Genomic DNA, 24586 nt, shown 5'->3' on the forward strand with positions numbered 1-24586 from the left:
GAAACTTGTGAAAATACGAAGCTGTTCAGCGTCGTGAGTAAAATCATCTTAATGCTGGTGGCTGCCAGATGCTTGACAAACTGAAAGCTGTGAATCACTTTTCTGCCTGCTGTTGCCAAACCAAACCCAGGGTCAGTATTTGCCCGTTGTTGCCTCTGATAATTGCTGACTTGAGCTCAAACCCCTGATTGATTTCACATTCTGAAGTGAAGAGCGAAAGGGCCTTTATAAAATAAAGCCACTGAGTATTATGCAGATGTTGCTCTGCAAACATATCAGAACAGTTTTGTCTGATTAGCAGTCAGCAATCCCTAGCCTATGACATGAATAAAATCATTTGTTCTTTTCACACATGAAAGCATGGCAGCTAATCCTCTTCATATTTCTAAATTCAGAGAACGAAAACAAGCTGAGCTAGGGTCTTACCAGAAAAGCTGTGAGATCATTCCTGTTTTACTAAACTCAGATGATTGTTAAGTTTTACAGATGCGGAGCTTCTCTATCCTTCATGAGTTCTCTTCTCTTCTCACCACCCTGCCTTATCCCAGCAGTGTTCCCCAAGCTGTTTTCCAACATCAGGTGGACAGTCATGGGCCAAAGTTGAGACTGAAGGCTACCAGACATTAACTCACATCTCCGAAAGCTACTAAGAGAATGTGATAGAGTAGGAAAATAATTGAGGTTGGGAGGAACCACTGAAGGTCATCTGGTCCAATCCTCTTGCGTAGGGCCAGCTTGGATGAGAAGCTAATTATAACAGCAAATAAGTGGTAGTATAGAAACAAAATTATTCAACTGGAGACACACTTGTGTCTCAGTCCTAATTTATCTACTAACTTCAGATATTTTCCCCTTACCTCATTCTGTCACACACTAGCAAATCTAGTCCTGTTTCTTTATTCTGTTACCACAGCTGGATAGTCCAAAGTGTATCCAATGTTTTCAAAATAATTTAGCCACTACTCTTGGCAATGTAAACAGTCTTACTCTACAGTTCACTTGTGTCATGGGTTGATGAGAAAGCAGGGCCAGCAGTGTGGCTGCTTAGTCTGAGAATAACATGTTTCTTTTATGCCAGTTTAGTGGGCTTGGGGAATCCTCTGTGAGCTCTTATTAGGACCCAAGACATGAGGATTGACCCTGTGAGGCTTTTCAGAGTCTTCTGGTACATACATGCAGGTGTTTCCAATTGCCAGCAGATACAGTGGTATGAAAAAGATATACCCCATAGGCATGGTAAATGTAGCACTGGTGTATCTCTAGGAGGAGATCTGGAATAACAAGACCATTACTCCTGTTGACATAGGTTTCAAATGAATTTTTTTTATAAAGCTGTCTTTATCCTGGACTTGAGTGAGAGAAGTCAATAAATAGATCTTACTTTACTGGCTGTTCCAAGATCTGCAGTATAATGTAATATTAAAACAATGAAAGTATTCTTCTTCCCAGAGAGGTTTAATTCAGAGCCACGTACAAGATTGCTACAGAAAAAAAGGTTCAATACTTTATACAGTCAGTATAGAGGGGTTTGTTTGGTTCCCAGTGCTGAGTGCTGCCTTAAGGCATTAAGTTAATTTTCACAAAGTTAGAACGTCATGCATTCTGTCATTGTCCAGACTGAGCCCCTTCTTAAGCTAATGTGATTTTTACCCATTTGAGCAGGCTGCTCAGTAGCTGTGTCTAACAAGAGAGCTCTATCAGGAAAATTTGGGAGTTTGCTTTTAATAAAATCCTGTGGTTCACATCTAATTTAGATAGATGACTGTCATTATTACTGAAGTAAGAACACTTATGTCTCCATTCACTCCGGAAAAGTATCAAAACCGGGTCCTTATGAGCAGTGAATAGCATGCTTAGGGAAGTGCAGGCACAGCTCTTGTGGTGAGGCAGCCAGCCATCTTCACATAATTTGTGAGGTTCAATCTGTTAAGCAAGAAAAGTACTTTGTTTTTATGGAAGAAGTCTTTCCTATGCCCTAGTGCTTATAATATCCCTTCCATTATTCCATAAAATGTGTTGTGTTTGGACGTCTGTGCTTATGTGGTTTCATACTGTCAAGACGCATTGTTGGGAAGATCCGTTGTAATAGTGCGGTAGACTTCAACATAAAGAAGATTCAGCAAACTGTCACTGCTTAGTTAAAAATGAATTTCTTCATGTTAAAAAAAAAAAAAAATCAGAAGCACTAGTTGAGGAGGCAGATGAGGAGTTTCTGGATGGAGATAGAAATTGCCAGATTAAGTCTTTGGCCTGCTAGCTAGAATTTACCATCCTCTGCAGAAGGAAAAAGTTGTGGTTTTTTTCCTCTGAATGTGTGACAACCCACAATTTAGGGAAGATTTGAATTATTCTGGCTGTGAAAGTGGCCGTAATTGCAGAGCAGTTCCCTGTTAGCAGCAGCTGACAGGTCTGGTTATGCCTCCTAGCTGCAAGGCTGAAATACTTGGTCTGATAGGTTTGTGGGACTTATTGTTGAATGAAAGCAATAAATACTCTTTGCTTTTAATAAATATTATCAAGGTCATTACTGAACTGTTACAGAATAAACAATATATTCACCTGGCAGAGTTTCTGTACATTACTACTAGAGTAATTTTTCTTTTCATGTATGTAAAATATTGTTCATAAGTTTAGAGGCCTTTGGTTTAAATTCTCATATTTTGTTCTGTTTTTTGTTACAGCTGCAGCTGGGACGGGTGACTCGGGTTCAGAAGCACCGGAAGATCCTGAGGGCAGCAAGAGACTTGGCACTAGATACCCTTATAATTGAGTATCGAGGGAAGGTTATGTTACGACAGCAATTCGAGGTCAATGGGCATTTCTTCAAAAAGTAAGAGTACTATGAAGTGATTAGTGTGAGAGCATCATGGCACGGAGAGTCTAGTGTCTCTGAGGGATAATGCACACTTACAGGGCTCTTGTCAGCTGTGCCATCTGTAGAAATGTGAAATCAAATATACAACCTCAGCTTGATGCTCTGCTTATGGACCAAAACCCTCTGAAGTAGATCTGATAAACTGTGATGCTGGAAGTGCATAAGCATCCAGAGCAATAGCACTGATGGAAGCGCAGCTTCCAGTGAAGTGAGGAATACCTGTTATAAGTGCCAGGGGAATTGAGTATTTTGGGATTGAGACGTTCTGTTACTTCCCCAGGCCATATCCCTTTGTGCTGTTCTACTCCAAGTTCAATGGCGTTGAAATGTGTGTTGATGCCCGCACCTTTGGTAATGATGCCAGGTTCATCAGGCGTTCCTGCACTCCAAATGCAGAGGTAAATTCTCTCTTCACCATCACTGTAATTGCACATGACATGTTTTATACAGGCTTAGTGCATTCCCTTTTTATCAATAGTCAAATTAAAATGGAGTAAATGGGATAAGTTCTCTACATCTCTTGCTTGTTCGGTGGTTTGTACTTGGAAGATGAGAAAGCTTGGGAATATGAGGCTTTTTCTTTGGAAGGAAAAGGTTTCTTTTATGGCTTCCCTTTGGCTGCAGCGTGACAGGGTAAGCAGGTGGTAGCAAGTGTAAGTGAAAAAACACAGGGTGAGACGAGCAGTGAAGCAGGCTTTTCCCTATGGAGAATTTAAGATAATTATTCATGGAATAGATAAGAGCTGCTTTGCAGAAGGAGGCTTCCCTCTTGGAATTAAGAAGTGCAACTTGTGGAGATGTTAGTTTCTCTCTACTTTGTTTAACAAGGTTCGTCATGTGATTGCTGATGGGATGATCCACCTGTGTATCTATGCTGTTGCCACCATTGCCAAGGACACAGAGGTTACCATCGCCTTTGACTATGAGTACAACATCTGGTGAGTCCTTCACCTCGCCCAGGAGCTCTCCACTGCCCTCCTGGACTGGACATCTTCCTCCAGCCCTTTCCTCGCATTCTACATTTTGCTCCGTTTTCTACTGAATTGCATTTTCCGGCTATTCTGTCCAGTTCTGCTGGCATATTCTACAATAGAGGCCATAAGGTAGCCTGCTGTCCTTGCTTTGGCACGTGGTGAGATGTTTAGTAGGAGATGCATTGAATGTCTCTGTAGAAGGGTTGAGAAATGAAGAGTGACACGAATTATGTTTGTGTTTTGGAGCAGCAACTATAAAGTGGACTGTGCGTGTCACAAGGGGAACCGGAATTGCCCTGTGCAGAAACGTAGCCCAAATGCTGCAGAACACCTACCTCCACCTGTTTTAGGCACACTGATTGGGGCAGAAACACGCCGCCGAAAAGCCCGTCGAAAGGAACTAGAAATGGAACAGCAGGGCATTGCATCGGATGAGAACAGCAGTCAACAAACAGAGGAAGTTCCTGAAGGACCTGCAGCAGTCAGTGACAATGAGGTAAAACCCTTGACACTTCATTATATATATTTTTATCATTGTGGTGTGGAATCTGATCCAATACAGCACTGGCACCTTTAGAACAGAAACTGCAGGAGGCCTTTCTTAAACCTAGCACCTTAGATTACCATAGGAATTTTGATAACTTTAAAACAGTACTGGATTTTGTTTGACACACTAAGTCTGGGCTTCTCTTTCAGGTGGCAGAGAAGGAGGAGAAACAAGAAGGGGAGAAAGAGGAGCCTGCAGATGAACAGGGAGCCTTGGTCCATAACCGACGGGCAAGTACCTTTCTTGATCTGGGTGTCATCCCCCTTAGAACTCGCTTCATGCGATGACCAACAGGTCCAGCTGGTTATTTCACTTGTTTCAAGACAAATTCCAACTGTCAGTGGTCTTTGGTAATTTGATTTAAAAAAACCAAAACAAAACAAAAAATAACCAACACCTAGGCTGACTCTACATGACAGGATTTATGTCAGGGCACTGCAGATTAGAAGGGATACAACAGATTTATTTCCTGTTGGAAAATTTAAATGTTACTTTCAGGGCTGTTCTATAGTCTAAAACATAACGAGACAGTCAGCACCAGATTCAAAAAAGTTAATTGTACCCTTTTTATGTCTCGGGCTGCCCTTCCTTATTGCCACTACAAGAATTTATGAAGCCATATAGATCATAGAATAGTTTGGGTTGGAAGAGACCTTTAAAGGTCATCTAGTCCACCCCTGCTGCATTGAGCGGGGACATCTGCTAGATCATATGATGAACCAGAACCTAATTTTCCTTAAAGCTTGGTGAGTTTTGCTGGGTTAGGTTTGTTAACTATCTGTTCCCTGTATGGGTTCATAAACATGTTGCCTTCTGGGAAAAGGATAAGGATCAAGTGACAAAAGTTAATAAGAGGTAGACTACCAACACCACTATTGGCAGAAGTCAACAAAATTTGCTGTGTTCTGTATTAGGAAATCCCTTTGTGCTCCCAAATCGTTGTTGTAATCAGTCTTCTTGATCAAAATATTTCTTAGTGCTCTTGGATAACACAGTCCCTTCTCAGCCACCTTCTGTACTGAGTAGAGCTGGGTTTTTTTTTCTTGTGCTTCTTATGGATCAGCTCCCTGGATCAGGATGTTTTATGCATGTGAATGGAGCTGTTGTGACTCTACTTAATTTAAAAAAAAAAAAATCCCTCACAAAACAAAACCAAAACCAAAAACCCAAGGGAAAAAAAAAAGTGCTCCCTTTCTCCTACCAGCTAACAAACACGTTGGAGCTCGGAGTTCCCTGGTTTTCCTTTGTTCACCAAATACCTTAATCATCCATCTTTCTCTAACCAGTGATATGGATCATGTGTAAATTTCCTGAGAATGCTTTAAATGTTCAGATAGTGCAGCAAATTGCAGAGCCAAGGGCCATTCAGCGAAGAGATCCTTGGATTATCTCGTGGATAATTTTTTTTTTTTTTTTAGAACAGGCAAGATAAAGCAATCAGTTTCTATTGAGATTTGAATAAGAGCAGTCATCCATCAGACTGGCCTTAAGCTTGGAGGGGAGATTTCAGTTTAGTGCAGGGAAGCTGCTCTCTTTCTTGGACAGCATAGTTCAAGAAGACTAAGTGAAGTGTTATTTTCCCATGAGCCTTTAAGCCCTGTTCCTGTATGCTGCACCAATTAATCTCCTTTAATGAGATTCAGTTTTCTATACTTGGCACCAGGAAATAACCTGTATCTGTAGTTTTTTCAGTCTTTAATTTTTTTGTGTGTGTTGAATATTTTTGAACAGAAAACTGTAAAGGCCAGGCTGCTGTGAATGAGTACTGCTGTGTGCTTCAAGATACTTTTTCCTCCATGACAAGTCTCAGAAAGCACTTGACCCCTCTTTCTTAAAATTCCCTTGATTCAGCCTGGGTTTTGCCAGTCACTGCATCATTATTGTACTGGGCCTTTTACATGCATAATTACCAGTTATTTGTGATACAGCTAGGTGATAAGATTTTCTGTCTTTTCTGTGTACCTAATAAATACCTTTGGTTTTGCCCCTCTGTGCTCTCATGTTCTGTTTTTCTTATCTACTATGTAAGCTGCTTAGACAAGAGCTTTGATTTTTGAGCTGGGTGATCTCCTGACATCAGGGATGGGGTGAATCTGGATCATTTTAGTCATCTTGTGTGGTGTGTTATACTTGCTGCAAATTACTGATTCACTTACTTCTGTTGCCTCTGGCTTCTGTTTGCTTCTAATGTCTGGTCATTAGCGAGTAGCTCTATTGGTTTCCAAGTCGTGTCTTCACTCTATTTATTCTCTCTTATGGTTTTTAGTTCTTCAAAATTACGCATTTCCTTGTGGCTATTTTATAAATATAATTCAGTAGTATCTAAGTGGTCCTATTCAAGAACAAAGTCTAGTTCTTCTAGTTACTCTATGAACACATGATTGTGTTGTTGTTATTCTGGGAAATTTGCCATGTTGAAAAATGCAAATATCTGAAAAGAACTACTTCTCTCTGTCCCCTTTCTGGCTCTTGTCATTGCTCTTTGGCAGTTGTTCTCCTTCTTGTGCTGCATCCCCTATCTGTTCTTGCCTACTCCTCTTTATGTGCATAATTTGCAGTGCTGACTTAAATTTACTCTTGTGTTCTAGTCCCGGGAAGACAGGAAGGTAGAAGCCATCATGCACATGTTTGAAAACTTGGAAAAGAGAAAGAGGAGACGAGAGCAACCATCAGACCGTAACAGCACTGATGCTGAAATCAACATCAATTCTGAAGCTCCTGAGCTGGAGGAAATAAAAACAGAGACTCCTGAAACTGAAGATGGAAGTTCAGCACTGAGTGCTGCTGCTGTTGCTGCTGCTGCTGCTGCAAATGTTTCCAACAGTAACAGCAGTACTGGGGTGAACACACGACGGTCCTCACAAGTAGTGGTAAGACAAAGACGGGACTGCTTAATAGCTTGTACGAAGCTCATATGCAGCATATCTGATCATAAGATAATTCAAGTTGGGAGGAGCTTCATGGGGTCTCTAGTCCATTCTCCATCAGGCAGGGTCAGCTCTGAGGTCAGACCAGCTTGGCCGAGGTTTTACCCAGTCTTGTCTTAAGTACTTCCAAGGATGGAGATTGCAGTCCCTCTGGGAAACCTCTCATTCCAGTGTATGTACATTGATGCCCCACTGCATCTTCTTGGAGGCTTCAGTCTGGATGTAGGAAAACTGCTGTTAGGTCCCCTTAAGCCTCTCTGGGCTGAACAAGCCCAACTCCTTCACCAAGCGGGCCCTTTCTCTACTGGCATGAGCTTAAGTTGGATGTGTAACTGCAAGGATTGAGGAATTCTTTTGCTTTTTCTTTTGGTGTTTTTTGGCCCTGTTTACTTTGGATGCATGTGTTTGCCCAGATACTTGCCTGGAATGATACCTGTCAGCTCAGATCAGGATTAAGAGCAGTTGCCTTTGAGACAAGCGGCAGGTTTCATACTGCTGCTTTCTTCCTTAAGACCAGTGTTCTGGTTGACTCCTTTAAGAACACAGCAGACAAAATGATAATGTGCCAGTGTTCTAGAAGGGTCTCCAAAACCATCTTATGAGCCAGTACAAAGTCCAAGCAGATTTTGAGTCAGGTAGTGTCAATAAATAAATCTCAATCCTTGATCCTGTATCCAGAGAAAAGGAATACTCTTAGAGATGCTCGGACTAATGACAGTTTATATTGTAGGATGCAGTCCCTGAAAAAACAGTTACGAAACCAGCTCCAGCGAAACCCTCCAGGCCCCGACCAAAAAGTCGCTTCTCTCGATACCGGACCAGTTCAGCACAAAGACTGAGAAGGCAGAAGCAAGCCAGTTCCCAGCAAGCTGAACTCACCCAGGCTGTCCCAGAGGAAGGAAGCACTGCCAGCTCAGTAACCACAACAGATGTCAGCAATGTAGAAGGTCCAGGAGAAGGCAGACAGTTGACGGGATCTGACCCAACTGCTGTGCTGGCTGCAGGATCTCAGTCTAATCGACCTGCAGTAAAGTACCCCAAAACTAAAAAGGTAAATATGATCGAGTGCTCAAACTGGAGAGGGGGAAGAAGAGGTTTTGTGTGGCCTTTAGGGTAAAGTTAGCTCAGGGGAAACAGTTCTTCCAAATAGTTGGAATTATGTAATATAGTATTATTTACTGTTATTATTTGTTCTGTAGTGGCTAAGAGCCCTCATCGCGGTTCAGAATATGACTTCTCAGCCCTGTAAACACAAAGATCAGAAAAAGGAATTAACTGGTCTTTACAGCAAGTCTACGTAGGCCTTAGAAACCAACAGAGTGGTACAGGTGCAACAGGAAGGATTTAACTTTTGGGTACATTAGAGTCTAGAAAGAGGGAAATTACCCGTTTTATGTATGCAGGGAAGAAACTACTTCCAGCCTGAGGGCCCCCGGGAGAGAAGGGTTGGAGGGGCTTGGCAGCATAAGGAACTGGGTGGTGGAGGCTGAGCCCTGGGTGAGGAGAGCAAAAAGATGTTTCGGTGCTGGTGTGGAGGGGAATGGGAGGCTTAGGAGATGGCTGGCAAAGGCCATGAGGACAATAAGCTGTTTGTGTTGTTCCTGCAGGGTAACAAGTACTAACAGAAAGATGGGGAGAGCTGATGTGTTTGGATCCATGCGCAGTAAGCTAGCAGAAGCTTTTGGAGGCAGCATGCAAAAGGGGTTTTTGGTGGGGTAGCTGCCATTTAAAAACTAGATGCTGATAGTTTGTAAAAGAGCACTAGCTTTTGGGCCCAGAAGAAAGGATGTTTATTAGAGAAGGTTGGATGCGTATGATCTCAAATAAGTTTTCTGCATGTTCCCACTGTTTTAGGAGCAAGGAGAAAAAGACTGTCAAGCAAGAAAGTTACCTTAAATCAAGCAGCATAGAGGTGTAGTGAGACTGCTTAAAAACCCAACAAAACCACCTTGAAATAACCAGGATATTGCATCTTGTGAAGGATAGTAAAACAGAGGCTCTCTTGTGTATACCAGCAAGAGAACGAAGAGAGAAGAGTGGAGCCATTAGTAGTAAAGATTAGTTGGAATTTAAAAATAAATTTAGAATGGCATAAAAATACGTTTGGTGTGGGAATCAGTGGCAGTATCTTTTTGGGATGGGGTGGGGTGGCAGGCTGGGGGGTATTTGTTTAGGACAAAGTAGAAGAGGTTAGCTTTCAGCTTAGAATTGAGGACCAAGAGGGAATGTGACTGTGGATTATAATGTAAAAGCTGAAAGAAACTTGTAAAGGAAAGGAGGAGAAATTGCAGAAGCCTAGCGGGCAATTGCTATATACTGGGCATAAACTACGTTAATATATATGGGCTTGCAGCTAGAAACTAGTTTTGAACAAGGCGATCAAGTTTTAGGAGAACCTTCTGATAAGATGAATAGGAGAACCTTCTGATAAGATGAATGGAGCTTAAAATCGAGCTACTTCTGTAAAACTGGTTTACCTGTTGCTGTGCCTGCAACAGATGAGAACTGGGTTTGATGGGAGAAGTCCTGGCTGTGTTTCATCCTGTTGAGGAGGAGGGATGTTTTAGCATGTGGGCTGACCTGAGCATTGCTTCCCCATGTGCCTTTCTGCCATATTGCCTTTGTTCTTCACCTGTGCTAGTTGCGTTGACGCGTGTGTTTTCTCCTTCAGTACCTTGTTACCGAATGGCTGAATGACAAGGCAGAAAAGCAGGAGTGCCCTATTGAATGCCCTCTGCGCATTACTACAGACCCAACAGTTTTGGCAACTACCCTGAATATGTTGCCAGGTCTCATCCACTCCCCGCTAATTTGTACCACACCTAAACACTACATTCGTTTTGGTTCACCTTTCAACCCTGAGAGACGTCGAAGGCCCTTTCTGTTGGACGGAATTTACAGCTCCTGTAAAAAGGTATGTTTGCTCATGTCTTACCTTCAGGGGCTATATACTCATCAGGCTCTTAGTGACACCCTTATAAAGTTATTGTGTCCTCTTTGAGCCTATTTCCAAGTGTTCCTGCTGAGCTGGCCTTGCCTGGTGTGTCGATGCAGTCTCCATGCTGTGACTGCTGACCCTCTCCTAGCTAGGGTTCAGTCTTTACCCTTGCTTTTTACCATGGTAGAACAACTGTTCTGTGACTCTCTTCTTAGAAACGTGTATTTTCAAATCTGCAGTGTCTGTTTATTATCCAGCATATGCAATTCAAGGAGGTTTAATTGTTGCCCTTTAGAATGTTTTATGTTCCTACTTTCACAGTCAGAGGGTGGTTGGCATTGCAGGAACAGGACAGTGTTGCAAAAGACCTCAAGAATACAGTGCCTCAGTCAAGATCCATTGTCTTTGGAGAGCCTTTGTGGTTTAGCAAAGCCTTGTGTTTGCTTGTTCACAAGAGCAAGCCCACAGCTCTTTGTTTGGCATCGTAGACTGTCTGCGACAAATAACTTGTGGCCATGCAGGAAGCCTGAACTGAGCCCAGCTGAGGACTTCATTCCTCCGGGGGTGATATGTGGTCAGTAGCATTTACCCATCCGCAGGGAAATGATAGTTCAGGTTGGTTTGCTCAGTCAGATTTCTGTCAGAATCCTCCTTATTGCATGTCAGCTTTGCTCAGAGGCTCTTCCAGTTCCTGTGTGATTACCTGAGAACAATTTTATGGAAATCCTTTCTGATCTTCCAGTCTTGGTAGCTTTCCAAGTCGGGTACCGTGTCCTGGTCTCTTTGCCTTCCTTTGAGGGAGTTTTTCCAGAGAGAAACTTTGACCTTTACCGTTTACACCTTCAGCCAATTTGTTTTCATGCCCTAACACACACCTACAAAAAGAAGCTAAGGTCTCTTTTGGACATTTCCTTCATAGGTAAAGCTTTTGATGGTTTCTTATATACTCATGTGAGCCAAACCATGTTTGTTTCTGTGTGCCCAGGCAGTTTTCCCATGCTTATTTATGCTAAGAACTTCATGGTTCAAGCTGCTTCTTTGAACCTTAACAGTGTCTTTCAGCCTCAGGAAAGAGAAAAGCATCCAGAGCAAAACTGGGAGAGTTATTCCAAGTTCTCTGTTTGGTGCATTTGCCGTACAACTAGCCAGCAAGCTCACAATTCAGTGAAAACTGTTATTATAGAACAAGCCTTCCAAACTCTTGATACATTTGGCTGTTTCCTAGTCATATGATAATTCTCACTGCTGGAGAGGGAATGGACTAGTCTCACTATGGATGACTTTCATTTAGTCCACATCTTCCTGGAAGCTGAGTGTCCAAAACTGGATGTTGTGTTGCAGCTGGGACATTTTCAAAGCAGAAAGTTGCTCTGTGTCTTGTAGCTCATATCCATTCTGTGCATCACAGTATGATGACAGATTTTTCTTTGACAGGTTGATTTAAACTCGTGTTCAGTTCGTGATTTACTGTGTTTGTTAGAACAACCCGTTAGTTTTCTAGCCTGTAATTTTAGAAGTGATTGTTTCTGGCTTTATAGGGTACTTTGTTCTAGCCTGTGCTGAGCTGTGTCCTGTTTTTCCCCATCCATTTCCCAATTTAGTAGGAAAATCTTGACTACTGTCTTCTAGCATGTTCTTGTTTCTCCCAGGTTGGCATTATCTGAAAACTTAAGTACACTGCCTGTTCCATTATCTCAATAACTAATAAAATACTGAAAGTTTCTGGGTCCATAACAGATGTTTCAGGAAGTAATTTGTTAGATTTCTACTTTTTGAAGGTAAATAATGAATAACTGTTCTAGTAAGGGGTTTCATCCACTCTGTAGGAGTTCCCCAACTTTTTCATGGAAAACACTTGGTAGCATTCAGTGTTTTTATCACTAACGGTCTGGAGATGTAGAAAAAAGTCTGCATCTCGTGGTCAGGAATGTTTAGAAAACTCTTACAGGGAAGACCTCCTTTTCAGCCAGCTGAGATCTAGAAATGATCCAGAACTTGATGACATTGCTCTCTCAAGACCTGATTTTTGTCTTGTCTGCTTCTGACTACTCAGTCAGGAAGGCTGATTTATAAAGGCTTTTGAGATAGAGGGTGTATTTTCTTGGACTGTCAGCAGGCCTCTTCCTTAAACTACTGAGGACTATGCCAAAAAATCTCCGCTGATGATCTCAGTTTGCATCCACAGCATGCCAATGTCTGAACCTCGCAAGGAAACTGAACGGTATAACCTGCTCACGTTAATCACACATTGTACAGCGACTTGGCTGTCGGAGGACATGCCACATGTGAGGTAGCAAGTGCTCCAGACTGGTTGGCACTTCACACTTTTCCTGGTGGCCGCTGTGGAATCCGTTGAGTTATAATTGAACAGAGAAGAAGCATCTGCTGTACAGTAGTGAAGGCCACCAAAATAGATCCTGTCACCTGCTCTTCATCCTCACATTGAAGTTTTCACTCTGAGGATTGTGGCCACTGAGTTTCTGATGCATTTTCGTGATACCTTTGAGGAACTGTAAGATGTGTACGTGTATCTAATAGGCTACACGCTGCTGGCAAGCAGATGAACTGTGGATTACTGAAAGGTAAACTTCTGATTTTAAACCTCTCTGGGAGAAGAAAAGGCTGGTAAAGTGAGTCCCTTGGGTAAACTACACAAATGCAAATTACTGTTGTTTTTTTTCAGCAGTTTGCTGTCATTTTACTGGATCACCTGGGTGTTTTCCTTTATATTGTGGCAGTTATTTTTTATAGTAAAGTAAGCAAAGGTTTCCTGCCTGCCATCAGGAGTCAGTCTGTATCAAGATACAGGGCTAGTACACCCACTGCAGCAGTTGATTTGCTGAGACTTCACATTCACTTGCATGAGATGTGAAACTTTCTTTATTGTCCATGTTCAGAAGACGACTGTGACTTGTATCTCTTTTATTAGTAGCTGAAGAAAAGATTTGCCTTTATTATTCTCTTCTTATTTTAGCCCCTTTGAAAACTGCTGCTTGGATTTTTTTTATTCCTTGTCTCTGGCAGTGAGCACAGTCCTAAAAGAACTGTTATGTGATTAAACTCAGGCATTTCTCTGCTGGAACTGTTGGAACAGAATCTATGTTAAGCTCTAATATGCCTTAGTGGAGCAGGGGGACAGTGTCGGTGTGCTCCTGGGCAGAAATCAGCTTCTTTGCAAAAATCGGGGTTTTAAGATAGTTCAACGTATTTATCTTCCTTTTCTTTTAAATAAAATCTCCTTTAATAGGTTTTAGCTTCCAGAGTTTTGCATTTGATCTATCTGTAATACGCTCTTCACTTATCTTTGTGTTGTTGCTGAAGGCTGCTGATCCCTGGAATACATCTCCTCAAGAGCACACAGTCAGCCCCATCACAGCAGGTGGTCAGCTGAGCTCTGAGGGGTTCCTGTGTGAGTGCAGGTGAAGGAGGTGGTGTCGGTGTTGTGAGCAGCCTGCCCTGCTGCACAGCAGTGTGGGAGCTGGAGTGCATCCCTGCAGGATTACATAGAAAGGACTGGAGGGGTTGCATGTTTATGTAGTGTCGTTTTGTTTCAGCGCTGGATCAAACAAGCCCTGGAAGAGGGGATGACTCAGACCTCACCAGCTCCGCAAGAGAACAGAACCCAGTGTCTATACCAAAGTAACGAGAGCAGCAGTTCTTCCAGCATCTGCAAAGATGACACAGGTAAGTGCTCAGCACCATCAGGGCAGCGTGGGCACTTGAGTGAAACTGGGGAAGCTGCTGAATAACAAATGCAGCTGTACAAAGATGAGATCTTAAATGTGTACTGCTGCTTGATGGCACAGCTTTATGGCAGGTGAGCATGTTACTTTGCCATTCATTCAAATTTCTGCAGACCCATTCTCGCTTGAGCATGTGTCAAGTTTCTCAGTATTTTTTGTGTGAAAAGATAATCACTTTATCTTGCATCATCAAACTCAGTGCCGTGTGATCATTTGTCCAATAGAGGGGAAAAAAAGAAAGAAAAAAAAGAGTACAATATGATCTCTTTTCAGCAGGATGCTGTTAGATGGACAACTAAATGTCTACTGACTATAGGAAGATATAGCAAAGTCTCACAGGCACGTATGTAATAAGCGAATGATTAAGTAAGTCTCAAAGATGGAGAAGCTGAAATCTGTGAGTAAAGCAGCAGAATGGTTAAATATTGTGTCTGAATCTTTCTGCAGAGAAAGACGGTGAAGATACGCCCAGTCAGGGATCAGTTTTCCAAGGACAGCAGACAGGAAGCTAGACAACGCACAGATAATGCAGAATTGGTTATTGAAAAGTTAGATGAATAGGAAATGAACAGAATGCCAGAACCAATAAATGCACATCCCTGAGCAAGAGTTGAAGAAGCAAACAACTGAACTGCTGAATTTACTGGATACTTTTTTTTTTTTTCTTAAACCAAGCATCAAAAAAAGATGTTATTCTGAATAGGGGTAGGCCTGACAGAAGGGCATTGATCCTTTGTGGGAGTGAAATGTTTGGGCTGTGTTGATGTAGCCTATAGGGAGCTATTAGTTTCAGGTAATGATAACTGAGCTGCCTGTCGTTTTTTTCAGAGCAGTGACAGTGACATGTCCTCTGACCCCTCTCCTCCACTCTCCTTTTTTTTTTTTTAATCCCTTCCTGTCTTCCTTTCCCCTAGCTCCCTCTTGTGCTTACTTCTAGTTGAAATATTCCCTTTCCTTGTTCACTGTGTGTTCCTGATGATGTATTGTTCTGTTATCAGTATCTAGACATGTCTCAAGGCTGGTATAGAAGTACTTCAGATGTACTTAATTATTAGGAATCTTTTGTAGTCACAGTGGAGACTCGTGGGCTCCACTTGGGCTGGGAGTAGGGGGAAGGAGACAGGGTGTGATTTGCATACTTTAATGGTTAAGATGAATGGTTTAGCCCTGTGCTCAGCTCGGTTTGTTTTTTCAGACTTGCTAAGTCCCCTGAAGAAATGGAAGTCTCGCTACTTGATGGAGCAGAATGTTAAGAAGTTGCTGAGGCCGCTGTCTCCCGTCACCCCTCCACCTCCCATCCCTTCAGTTCCTGGCTCAGTGAGCCCACAGCTGGCTACACCCTGCTCATCGCTGCCAGGAGAGGAGGAGAGTCGCAACGGTTATGGCATCATGTTCTCACCTATCCCTTCTCTGGCTGCTAGTCGCTGCAATACTCCACTACAGTTCGAGGTAAATCTCACCAGGGACTGGGAGCACTAAAAAGACAGGAACTTCAATATTTGCAGCAGAGGTAGCACTAGGGACACGTTCCTTTTTGAGTATGTGGCTGTGCTCCTGAGCAGCATCGTAGCATCATACTCAGGAGCACTGCTGCCTTTCTCCTCTACCCCACTTCTGGCCAAATCTCCTGCTGTATTAAATGTCAAACCTTGCTGCAGCCCAGCCTCCCCTCACTTTGTAGCTATCAGTAGCATTAGCCTAATTCTTTCCTCCATTTCTGCACAGTAGCTCCCAAATATTGTAGGCTTTTCAGTGTTCTTTAGTCATCTTTCCCACTTTAGATCTCTGTGCCAATGTGGCTTCCAATTCCTGCCTCTTCCAAAGAGTGCAGTAGTGCTCCACTTCTCAAAGCCTGCCTGATATCCTCAGCTCCTCTTTCCCTAAACAGTTTTCAGTAACCCCAAGGATGGTAGAAATACTTGACATCATCTTCCCCTATATCCTTTGATTTTCCTTTCCCCTGATTGAGTAGAAGGAAAATACTTTATACCTTTGATTTCTTGATAGTTTCCTTTTGCAAAAATGTGCAGAAATACTGAGCAGGCTGTGTAGGTGGTTTCCCTTGCTCTACACTCTGTGGTAGAGTTACCAGCATCCATCCAGGTAGGACCTTCCACTTGGTGTTACTGCTCTGTGCCTGTGAATAGGGATCATCCTGTTTGCAGTATTAGCTTTCTTTTCTAATATTGCGTATTTTCTTTTTAAAAAATTGAACTCTTCAGGCCAGCTGCTCACAGTCTGCCAGTTAAAACCAGTAAAAAATGGTATGTGCAGTAACAGGCTGCTCCATACTAGGGGTTGTTTTACTAAAAATCCCTTTTTTTGCAACAGGGCAAACAGTCCTCTGGTATTTTTAGCTTAGCACGCTTTGATTATTTTCTTTGAGAGCCCTTTCTGGTAAGCTATCTGAGAGGCAGATCTGTAGAGGTTAGCAGGGAAGGTTGTGGAGCGTCGAGGAGAGAGATTAAAGACCGTTCCAGGCACAGAGCTTGATTGGAAATGATCCTCACCTTTGCTCTGGTTGACATGGCAGATCAGGGCAGTGTTGCCATGGACCTCCACAGTCTAGTCACTGATTTCACCTGTCCCACCTTAGTGCTGGTTATTTCTGTTGCCAAATGTAAGACATGGGAAGCCTGGATTTCACTGGGCATCTATTACTTGCCCCTTTTACCTTTTTTCCCCCTTGAGAAGAGTTTAACAGCTCAGTAAACCATAGGCTTCTTCATTGAAACTTTTATATTTCCCCCAATGCAGCTTATTCACAATATCACTATTTTCGTATCTTGTCTGTTTCATTTAGTTATCATCAATTCTAACTGGAGTGAATACATCTCCCCATGCATAAAGTTCTATACTGCAGTCCTGTGGCACTGTGGGAGGAGAACAACAGAAAGATTCTTCCATCAGTTCACAAGCTTCTTCAAGCGAGGAAGATGTCCCTTGATATCTTGGCAACACATTTTTGAAAGCCGTGGCTTTTAAGAAACTTTCTTTTTGATTGATTTCCTAGCTGCTCTCTGAAGAGCTTTGTATCATAAGCTTCTGAAGCTGTGGTTGGTCAGGTTTTTACAGACTGAGTTTTTTCAGTTTGAGGATTTTTTTAGATTGGAAACAAATTGGAGGATGCTTAGCCCCTCCCATATTCATAAGAGTGACTAGAAGCGTGACGACATGAATCTACTTTTTCTGTGGAGTTTCAGAAGCTTTTTCAGCTAAGAAGTTTCTGAGATTCTCAGTTTTCTGAGTGTATCTGCTTTGCAGAGGGAAGCAACTCCTGCCACATTTCTTTGATAGAAACGTTACCTCTGGGAGACCTTCCTTTCTGATTCTATTTTAGGCTGCTCAGTAGCATGGAAAGGAAGATGCTTGGGAAGGAGGCCTCAACCATGGTATCACATGCACGCACTGCCTTCCACTGATAGGTGCTCAGATGATGTTATGACATTCCATAAAGCTATTCTCTTGACACTCTTCACACCTATTCTTTTGACTTTAGCTGGAAATGTGGCCTACAGTGGATTGAAGGAGATATTTTTGTTTTCTAGTATAATGTCTGCATAAGTTCACTATAATGTTTGGGGGATTTTATTGTACCCTTTGGGCAAACCCAGGCTTTCCATCTCTCCCATGTTCTCAGACTAAACCCCGTAAATGGCTTTCTCTGTATTTCATGGTGAAAACTCTCTGACAGCATCAGAAATATAAAGAACAGGATGTTTATTTTCTTAGTATTTATGTGCTCTGTTTTGGGTGCTAAGTTATAGCATGAAACACAGTAAACTAGTCCTGTGTCTGTGCTTGCAGGAGGCTTTAGAAACCACTTAACCAACAGAGTTGTTATCCAGGCTGGGGCCAGTTCCTGGGATAGTCATTGTTTAGAATAGCCATTGCTAACCTCTGTGCTTGTTTTTTAATTGAATTTATTTTTGTTTCTTGACTTTTTTGAAGTAGATGAATAACAAGATGCTTTTCCCTCCTCTAGAACGTATCCTCCCCTGAGAGTTCCCCTGCGCATAGGCCTGAGTCCATGTCACCTGAGGTAGTTATCACACCATCTCAACTGCATTTGAGGCTGGAGCGTGTGTGTTTGTGTGTGTATTTGAGGCCATGGTGGGAGGGGAGGGATGAGAAGTGCAGAGGCTAGTGGGGACAAGGGTGCAACATTAGTCATGGTAAGGCTGAGGAGAGTTTTCAGGGTTATCATAAGAGAGCAAACAAATTGAAGACTGGGATTTATTATTTACTTCTTGGCACTGGTGGGAAACAGGCAGTGTGGAGACTTGGTATATGTCTCAGCTACTGAGGTGAAGGCAAAAGGTCTGGAGACCCCAGAAATATCATAATCAACTTCAGTCCTGGCCCAGCAGATAAGTGGTGTGTGGTATTTACTCAGCAGCAGCAAGATGACTACTGGGGAAGGAAAGGGAAAGCATTCACTACCAGTTTTGACACAGTGGTGCACCTGACCTGCTCTCTTCTGCCTTGATTTATCACCTGTTCATCCACAGACTTGAAAAGTTGAGAAGATGCCAGAAAGTAGTGTATTGTTTACCTACTGGCCTGTTGTAAAATATCAGGTGAAATACCTTGCTCGGAGACTGTTTCACAGTAGGAAATAGTGCTCGTCTCCAATGTGGCAGATTACTTGGAGCTGTAATACAACAGAGGAGACATCCTCAGCAGCATCAGTAGGGCAGAGCTGGTGCCTGGTGCTGCTGTGTTTTTCCCTAAGCACTCTAGTCCTGCAAAGAAGATGAAATCTTGTCAGTTATGCTCATTGTCTGAGATCCTGACATATTAACATGGTGAAGGAGATGATTATGCCGTTTCCCTGGAGGGTTTTTGGCACTTCAAGTAGATGAATGGATATACTGTTGTGTCAGTGCCTAGTGCTCCAGAAACTGTGACGGTGCCAAGATGATGCCATTATGGTTTTGTTAAGGAATGTAAAATATAAAAATGCAGTATAAATTAAATGAATATACTATTGTTAGAGATTTCCAAAGCTCACAATAAGTGAAAACAAATGGCTTGGAGGTCCTGGGCATTTTATTGTTAGGAAGTTAGTAGTGGCTGACTTGGGACAGTCGAGAAGCTGGCTAATAAAACAGCAAATAGACAGCAGATCTTTTCTATTCTCTCCTCATAATGAACCTAGCTAGTACTATGTGTTAACATCAACTTTGGGCTTATGAGGCAATTGGATATGCTGGGGTTTTCTTCACTGACTGCCTGGGGCTAGCGGTGAGCCTTATCCTCTCGCTGCAGTGAGACTGCTAAAGGGGAAGGGGCATCTTGTTCTGGACAGCTAAACTGATTGTTATTTAGTCTCAGTCATTCCCCTGTATAATGAGCAAAAAAGTGCAGGAAAGGACCAAAGGGGTGATCAGAAAGGAACTGGGAAGCACTAAACTAGCCTTATACAAAGTACTTCCTGACTTAATTTTCTCTCCCCACCCTTGCCTGACCCTTCTCCTGACTTCCCACCCCTCTCCTGCATCCTTGTCGGATTTTCCAGCTCTGCCTCCGATCCGACCTGGATTCGAAGGGTGGGTATCTGGATTCCAATGCAAACACCTGCCCAGAACGGCCGTCGCTGCTCAGCTTTGGATCCTCTGATCTGGCTCCACAACCCTCCATAAACTCTACTTCAGAGATGAACTTCCCAGGGAAAAGTGGGGAAGCGCAGATGCTGCTACGAAGCTCTGATCAGGCTTTTCGGACAGAGTTTAATTTAATGTATGCCTTCTCCCCATTGAACGCTATGCCACGTGTAGATGGGTTGTTGCGGGGGTCTGCTCCTTTGGGAGAGAGGAAGCCAATGAATTCAGAAGCAGGATGCTGCAGCTCTCCTGCTGAAGGATATTTCAGCAGACATGAGTCCGGGCTGCTTAAAGAGACGGTGCATGGATCCATGTCTCCGTGCGGTGAGAGGGCTTGTGAAGGCGTCAGATCTGCTCCCCAGAATCCACCACAAAGGAAGAAGGCAAGTAATCTTGTAAAAGAAACTCTCTGACTGCAGGAACCTGAGTGGGAACCATGGGAAAGACTGACAGGGAGAATGAGGAGAGCAGAATACAACTAAAATATAGTCTGGACAAGTAATCCAGGCATCCAGTGCCTGGATGAAAACATTCTAAAAGTTGTTAAAAAGAGAGTGAGCTCCCCTTCAGGTAAGATTTTTATGCGAGGGGTGGAAGAAGAAGATTGTAATGAAAATACCTCCTCTTGGGAGCACAGAAAGGGGAGCATGATGCTAGCAGCTTTCAAAACCAGTTGTTAAACTGAGACAAGACCCAGAGCAGTAACGCAGTACAGCTGTGTAGTGGGTGGAAGTGTTACTTCTCAGAATGAAAAGGGTCTTACCAGAAAAGCAGGTGTAATGTTTCAGAAGAAAACATTAGCTGGTTATTAGAACGTATTAGAGCATTTCCATTAATACGGAAACATAATGACATTGCAAGAAAAGTAGATTAAGGTTGTTACTTAAACTTTAGCTCTTTGAAACTAAAACCAGTGGAATATTATTTAAAGAAAGTAAATGCATATTGGTTTCTAGTCACATGAAAGACTCCATTTCTGGAGGGTTTTTATTTTTTTCCCTTTGGTTTTCTTTTAAAGTTACACTTACCTTAAAACCTTTGTATGTTGAGTTACTTTTGGAAATACTCTGTTCAGTATTTTAACGTGTAAAGCCTTCTATATAGGCATTGAGTCATAGCTGATAAATTGTTCAGCAGAGCTGCTTTCTATGAGTCCTTTATGGGTCTGTGCCCCGTAATAACTCTTAAGGGAAAGGCACACTGACAGGTAAGTGCTCAACCTAGAAATATTTGTCTATTTTTGGTTCTGCTGGCCCTGTGTTAGGAGACTGCATTATCTGGGACCTTCTGGTCCGTGTCTTGGAACAAATCTGACTGCTTTGTGCAAAATGCATTCTACCTTTGCTAAAAGTAGTTTGTTTACTAGGTGGTAGCACTGAAAGTTTGCGCAACCACTGTAGCGGGAACGTGCTTTAAGCAGGTTAAAATTCTGTGCAAGGCTTTACCAAGTTTTTAGCATTAATGTGGCTGAACTAGTACTCTGAGGGGTTCTGTGATGAAGGCTCTCATCTGTTTTGGAGATGTGCTGATACACATTTTCTGTAACGTCACAAACCAGAGAGAGAGTGAAGGATGTTGAGAGGAGGAGGGTAACAGAGGCTTGATGCTGGAATATGCAAGCATATACTGAATTACTGTGAAATTCCAGGTTGGTTGAGAAGCAAATAGCTAGATATTTCTCTGAAGTATTGTTCGTAAAAAGGGAGGTGAGCATGGCAGTCGATGTGTGGTCCGAATTTGTACCACTTAGCTCTTTTTCCAGAGTGCCTGCAAGTTCAGTAAGACTATATAATCCCACTGTACCTTTTAAAGTTTTATCTGCAAACTGAGAAAAATAGATATTTTACCTTTTTTCTTTATTTTTAACGGTGTGGGCGTGTTCCTCCCCCTGTCCTCATCCCTTGCGTTCCCTGAGTCATGGCTGTATTTTTCTTTCCCAGGTATCTCTACTAGAATACCGCAAGCGGAAACAAGAAGCCAAGGAGGGAGGCGATTCAGTGCGATGTGCAGGGACTCCCACCCGACAGGGCAGCAGCAGTTCTGTGACTGACACAGATGGCAACAGCCTGCCGGGCTCCGTAGTACGAACCCCGTCCTCCCCACAAAGTGGCTTCTCCCCTTCTCATCCCTCCCTGCCTCATGTAGAGGACATCAGCCCACCAGACTCGAGGGGGGCTAGTTCCTCAACATCACTCAGCAAATCCCAGGAGAACATCAGCAGTAGGTGGTGAGTGTTATCCTTCCAAGCAAGTCTGAGATTGCTCCAAGGAGAAGGACCAAACTCTCCAGGGGGCGTTTCCATAACAGTCTGTGCAGCTGGATGGATTCAGTCGGGTCTCTTGGCATTGTTCTCTTTTTGGAATTGCTAAACAGCCGTGAAGGATACCAGCAGCCTTCTCAGCCTGCCCTTTAGTTCTTGGTTTAGATATCAAAAATCTGTCTTGAAAGATACGGAGTTAAACACTTTTATCTCTCTTCCACCAGTTTATGTTTACAGTCTCAGGTTTGAAGGTCTTGCTCTTGCAATGAGAATTTAATCCAGGTCTTTTCTTGCTGAACCTCCGCTCCTTTTGGACATGAGCATTAGTAAGTCCGCTCCTGTTCAGAAGGAAAGCTTTGCATTTGGGAAGCAGGGACAGTGAAACAACTCCAGCTTTCCTAGTGCCTTGCACATATAGCTTGAAGAACAGTTACCAGACTGCAGTTGGTGCCTTGCCAAAGGCATGGAAAACCCACCTTTATCATGTTACTGTGAGGTTTGATAAGGGGAATGGCTGGTCTTCAGAAACCTTTGAACCTGATAGTAACCTCTGGTCCAAAAAAATTAAGCACTGCAGCACTGAAATGCAGAGTATTGCATTGTAGTGTCAATGCAGTGACGGTCAGGGTGTTCTGCTGATGGGAGCTGTGTAGTCCCCTGGCTCTGCTGCTTTGTATCCAAGTTCTGTTTGTGCAGAAAGCCTTACCTTAATGCTGATATTCCACATACACAGCTGTGTCACTGCTCCGTGTAGTGGCAGGGGGAAGGCAAGGGAAGGGATGCTCAGCAGTGCTGAAGGTAGTGAGAAGTTTGAAGTCTGTTGAGAAGCATTGAGAAGCATTGTTTGGGGTGAATTTGCAGGAGTAATAAGATCTGTTTCCTTCCCTTTTCTGTCACTCTTCAAGAGGAGATTAATAGAAATCATTTGTCTTGTACCTCTCTGATGGGACCCTGTCTACCAGGTGACCTTCTGCCAGCTGTTGAGACTGGCTGCAGCTGAGGCAGTCAGCTGGTGATTAGTTTATAATCATTATTTTATAATCGAATATCCTGTGCCAGTGTTGATATCCCGTGCCCTTCTCCTCCTGTGCCGCTTCCTGCTGCCTGTAAAAGGGTGAAAGAAAAACCTAGCTGAAAGAAAAACAACTAGTTCAGGGTGAGGTGGCAACTATGCTCTAGTTTTATATTCTGTGAGCTTCCTCTGCTGCTCCTCAGCAGGTGCTCTGGCTTCAGTTTCTCACATGGTTTCATGAGTAAGTATTGTGTGGGAATAAAGATCGTATTGTTTTGGGACACTGGATATAAAGTCTGAAACCATGCTGATCACGTTTTGAAATGGGACTGAGCAGATTTGCTGCATTTTAAATTCTTGTTCTTCTGTGTTTTAATGGGCAAGGCTAACAAACATACAATCACCTTCTACTTTTTAAAAAAAATATATCAGAAGCTGCATGTTACTGAGTTAAAGTTGTGACCAGTTTAATCTTTAACTCTGAGTGCTTACATTTCAGATACATTTCCAGACATTCACAATAATACAATATTAGGGACAGAAGAAAATGGTGGGAACTAAAATTTACATGCCTTAATTTTTAGAGTTGTCCAGGTTTTTGCTGAATTCTACAATAATTGCCAATAGCTTTCATTTAAAAAAAATTAAGTTTCTGTCTCTTTCAGTTGCCAAGATACAGCCATCACAATGTAAACAGATGTGCTGCTGCCCAGTAAAACCAGCCTTGCAGAAAACTGTCTCCAGCAAAACAATAGCAGCAACGAAGGTGTGAATTCACCCCCTCACCCCATTCACCTCCATGAGGTGTGAACTCTGGCCCCTTCTCCCTTCTGCTTCAGTGAGGGGTGAACTTCAATGTCTGGGCTATTTATTTTATAAATAAATTAAAAAGCTAACGTAAAGCAGAGTTTTCAATATATATTTTAAAAGAAAAAAAATGCAGAAATCTTAATATGGTGTTAAGCTGCATGCTTATATGGTGTGCAGTGCATTTAATATTATACTAAATATTTAAATTCAGGCATTTTTAAGGCACACATTCTTCAGTGTTCTAGGGTAGAGGCATTGTGAATCCCTGGTCAAGGTGCTACTATCTTATAGGTTAAAACACATATTTCTAAAGAGATTTGGATGGTCCTGTGCATGGTAGATTGAATATTGCCCCAGGGGTCTGAGGTTTGTCTGTGGCTCTGTTTTTCTTATACAGTTTGGCTTTAGGGAAGCCACTTCACCTCTTTCACCCTCAGACCAGACACTTGTAATATATAATGGAACAAGATCTAGCACCAACCTCGAGTGGAGAGTTTTCACGTTACAAAATAACCGAGACGAAGTAGCATTAATGGGCAAAATGGCCAAGCTAGCTCTGCTCCAGGAACGTTGCATGATCTGACTGTACTGTCTTGACACTGTATTATCAGAAAGGTATTGGGTTTGCTTCTTTTTAGTTTGAATAAAAGTAATCTATGCAATAACTGCATCTAATCTTAATATCAGGACTCTCAAAATGCTGTTGAATCTCAAAACAATTTTTCTGGGAGAAGGTGTCCTGTAATCAGGTGATATACTGAACTGGATGTTTATACCATGTTTTTGATAAGAGTAAAGGCTTTGTTTATTTTCTGAGGGCAGTGCTATCATGGTAGCCAGTGACTGGCAGTCTAAAATCCCACAGGAGGTTATTTACATTGCAAAAGCAGCTCA

The 24586-nt window shown here is 42.6% G+C and overlaps 1 protein-coding gene across 4 annotated transcripts in view; it reads left to right on the forward strand.

Annotated features, from left to right (window-relative positions):
- Window positions 1-24586, forward strand: part of SETD5 (SET domain containing 5) — a 41776-nt gene that overhangs the window by 11198 nt on the left and 5992 nt on the right. For 2 of the 4 annotated variants that reach the window (XM_026857250.1, XM_026857248.1), the window contains exons 8-20: window positions 2682-2830; window positions 3156-3273; window positions 3704-3813; window positions 4099-4345; window positions 4546-4626; window positions 6985-7266; window positions 8054-8374; window positions 9995-10237; window positions 13816-13945; window positions 15200-15453; window positions 17990-18046; window positions 19526-19993; window positions 21551-21837. In XM_026857250.1, the coding sequence (XP_026713051.1) occupies window positions 2682-2830; window positions 3156-3273; window positions 3704-3813; window positions 4099-4345; window positions 4546-4626; window positions 6985-7266; window positions 8054-8374; window positions 9995-10237; window positions 13816-13945; window positions 15200-15453; window positions 17990-18046; window positions 19526-19993; window positions 21551-21837 (2747 nt within the window). Of the gene's footprint in view, window positions 1-2681; window positions 2831-3155; window positions 3274-3703; window positions 3814-4098; window positions 4346-4545; window positions 4627-6984; window positions 7267-8053; window positions 8375-9994; window positions 10238-13815; window positions 13946-15199; window positions 15454-17989; window positions 18047-19525; window positions 19994-21550; window positions 21838-23547; window positions 23649-24586 lie in introns of all 4 variants that reach the window. The other 2 variants (XR_003399271.1, XM_026857249.1) reach the window with 2 other exon arrangements.

This window comes from Athene cunicularia, assembly GCF_003259725.1.
Source record: "Athene cunicularia isolate RWA chromosome 12 unlocalized genomic scaffold, athCun1 chr12_part1, whole genome shotgun sequence".
In the NCBI taxonomy this organism is placed as follows: Eukaryota; Metazoa; Chordata; class Aves; order Strigiformes; family Strigidae; genus Athene; species Athene cunicularia.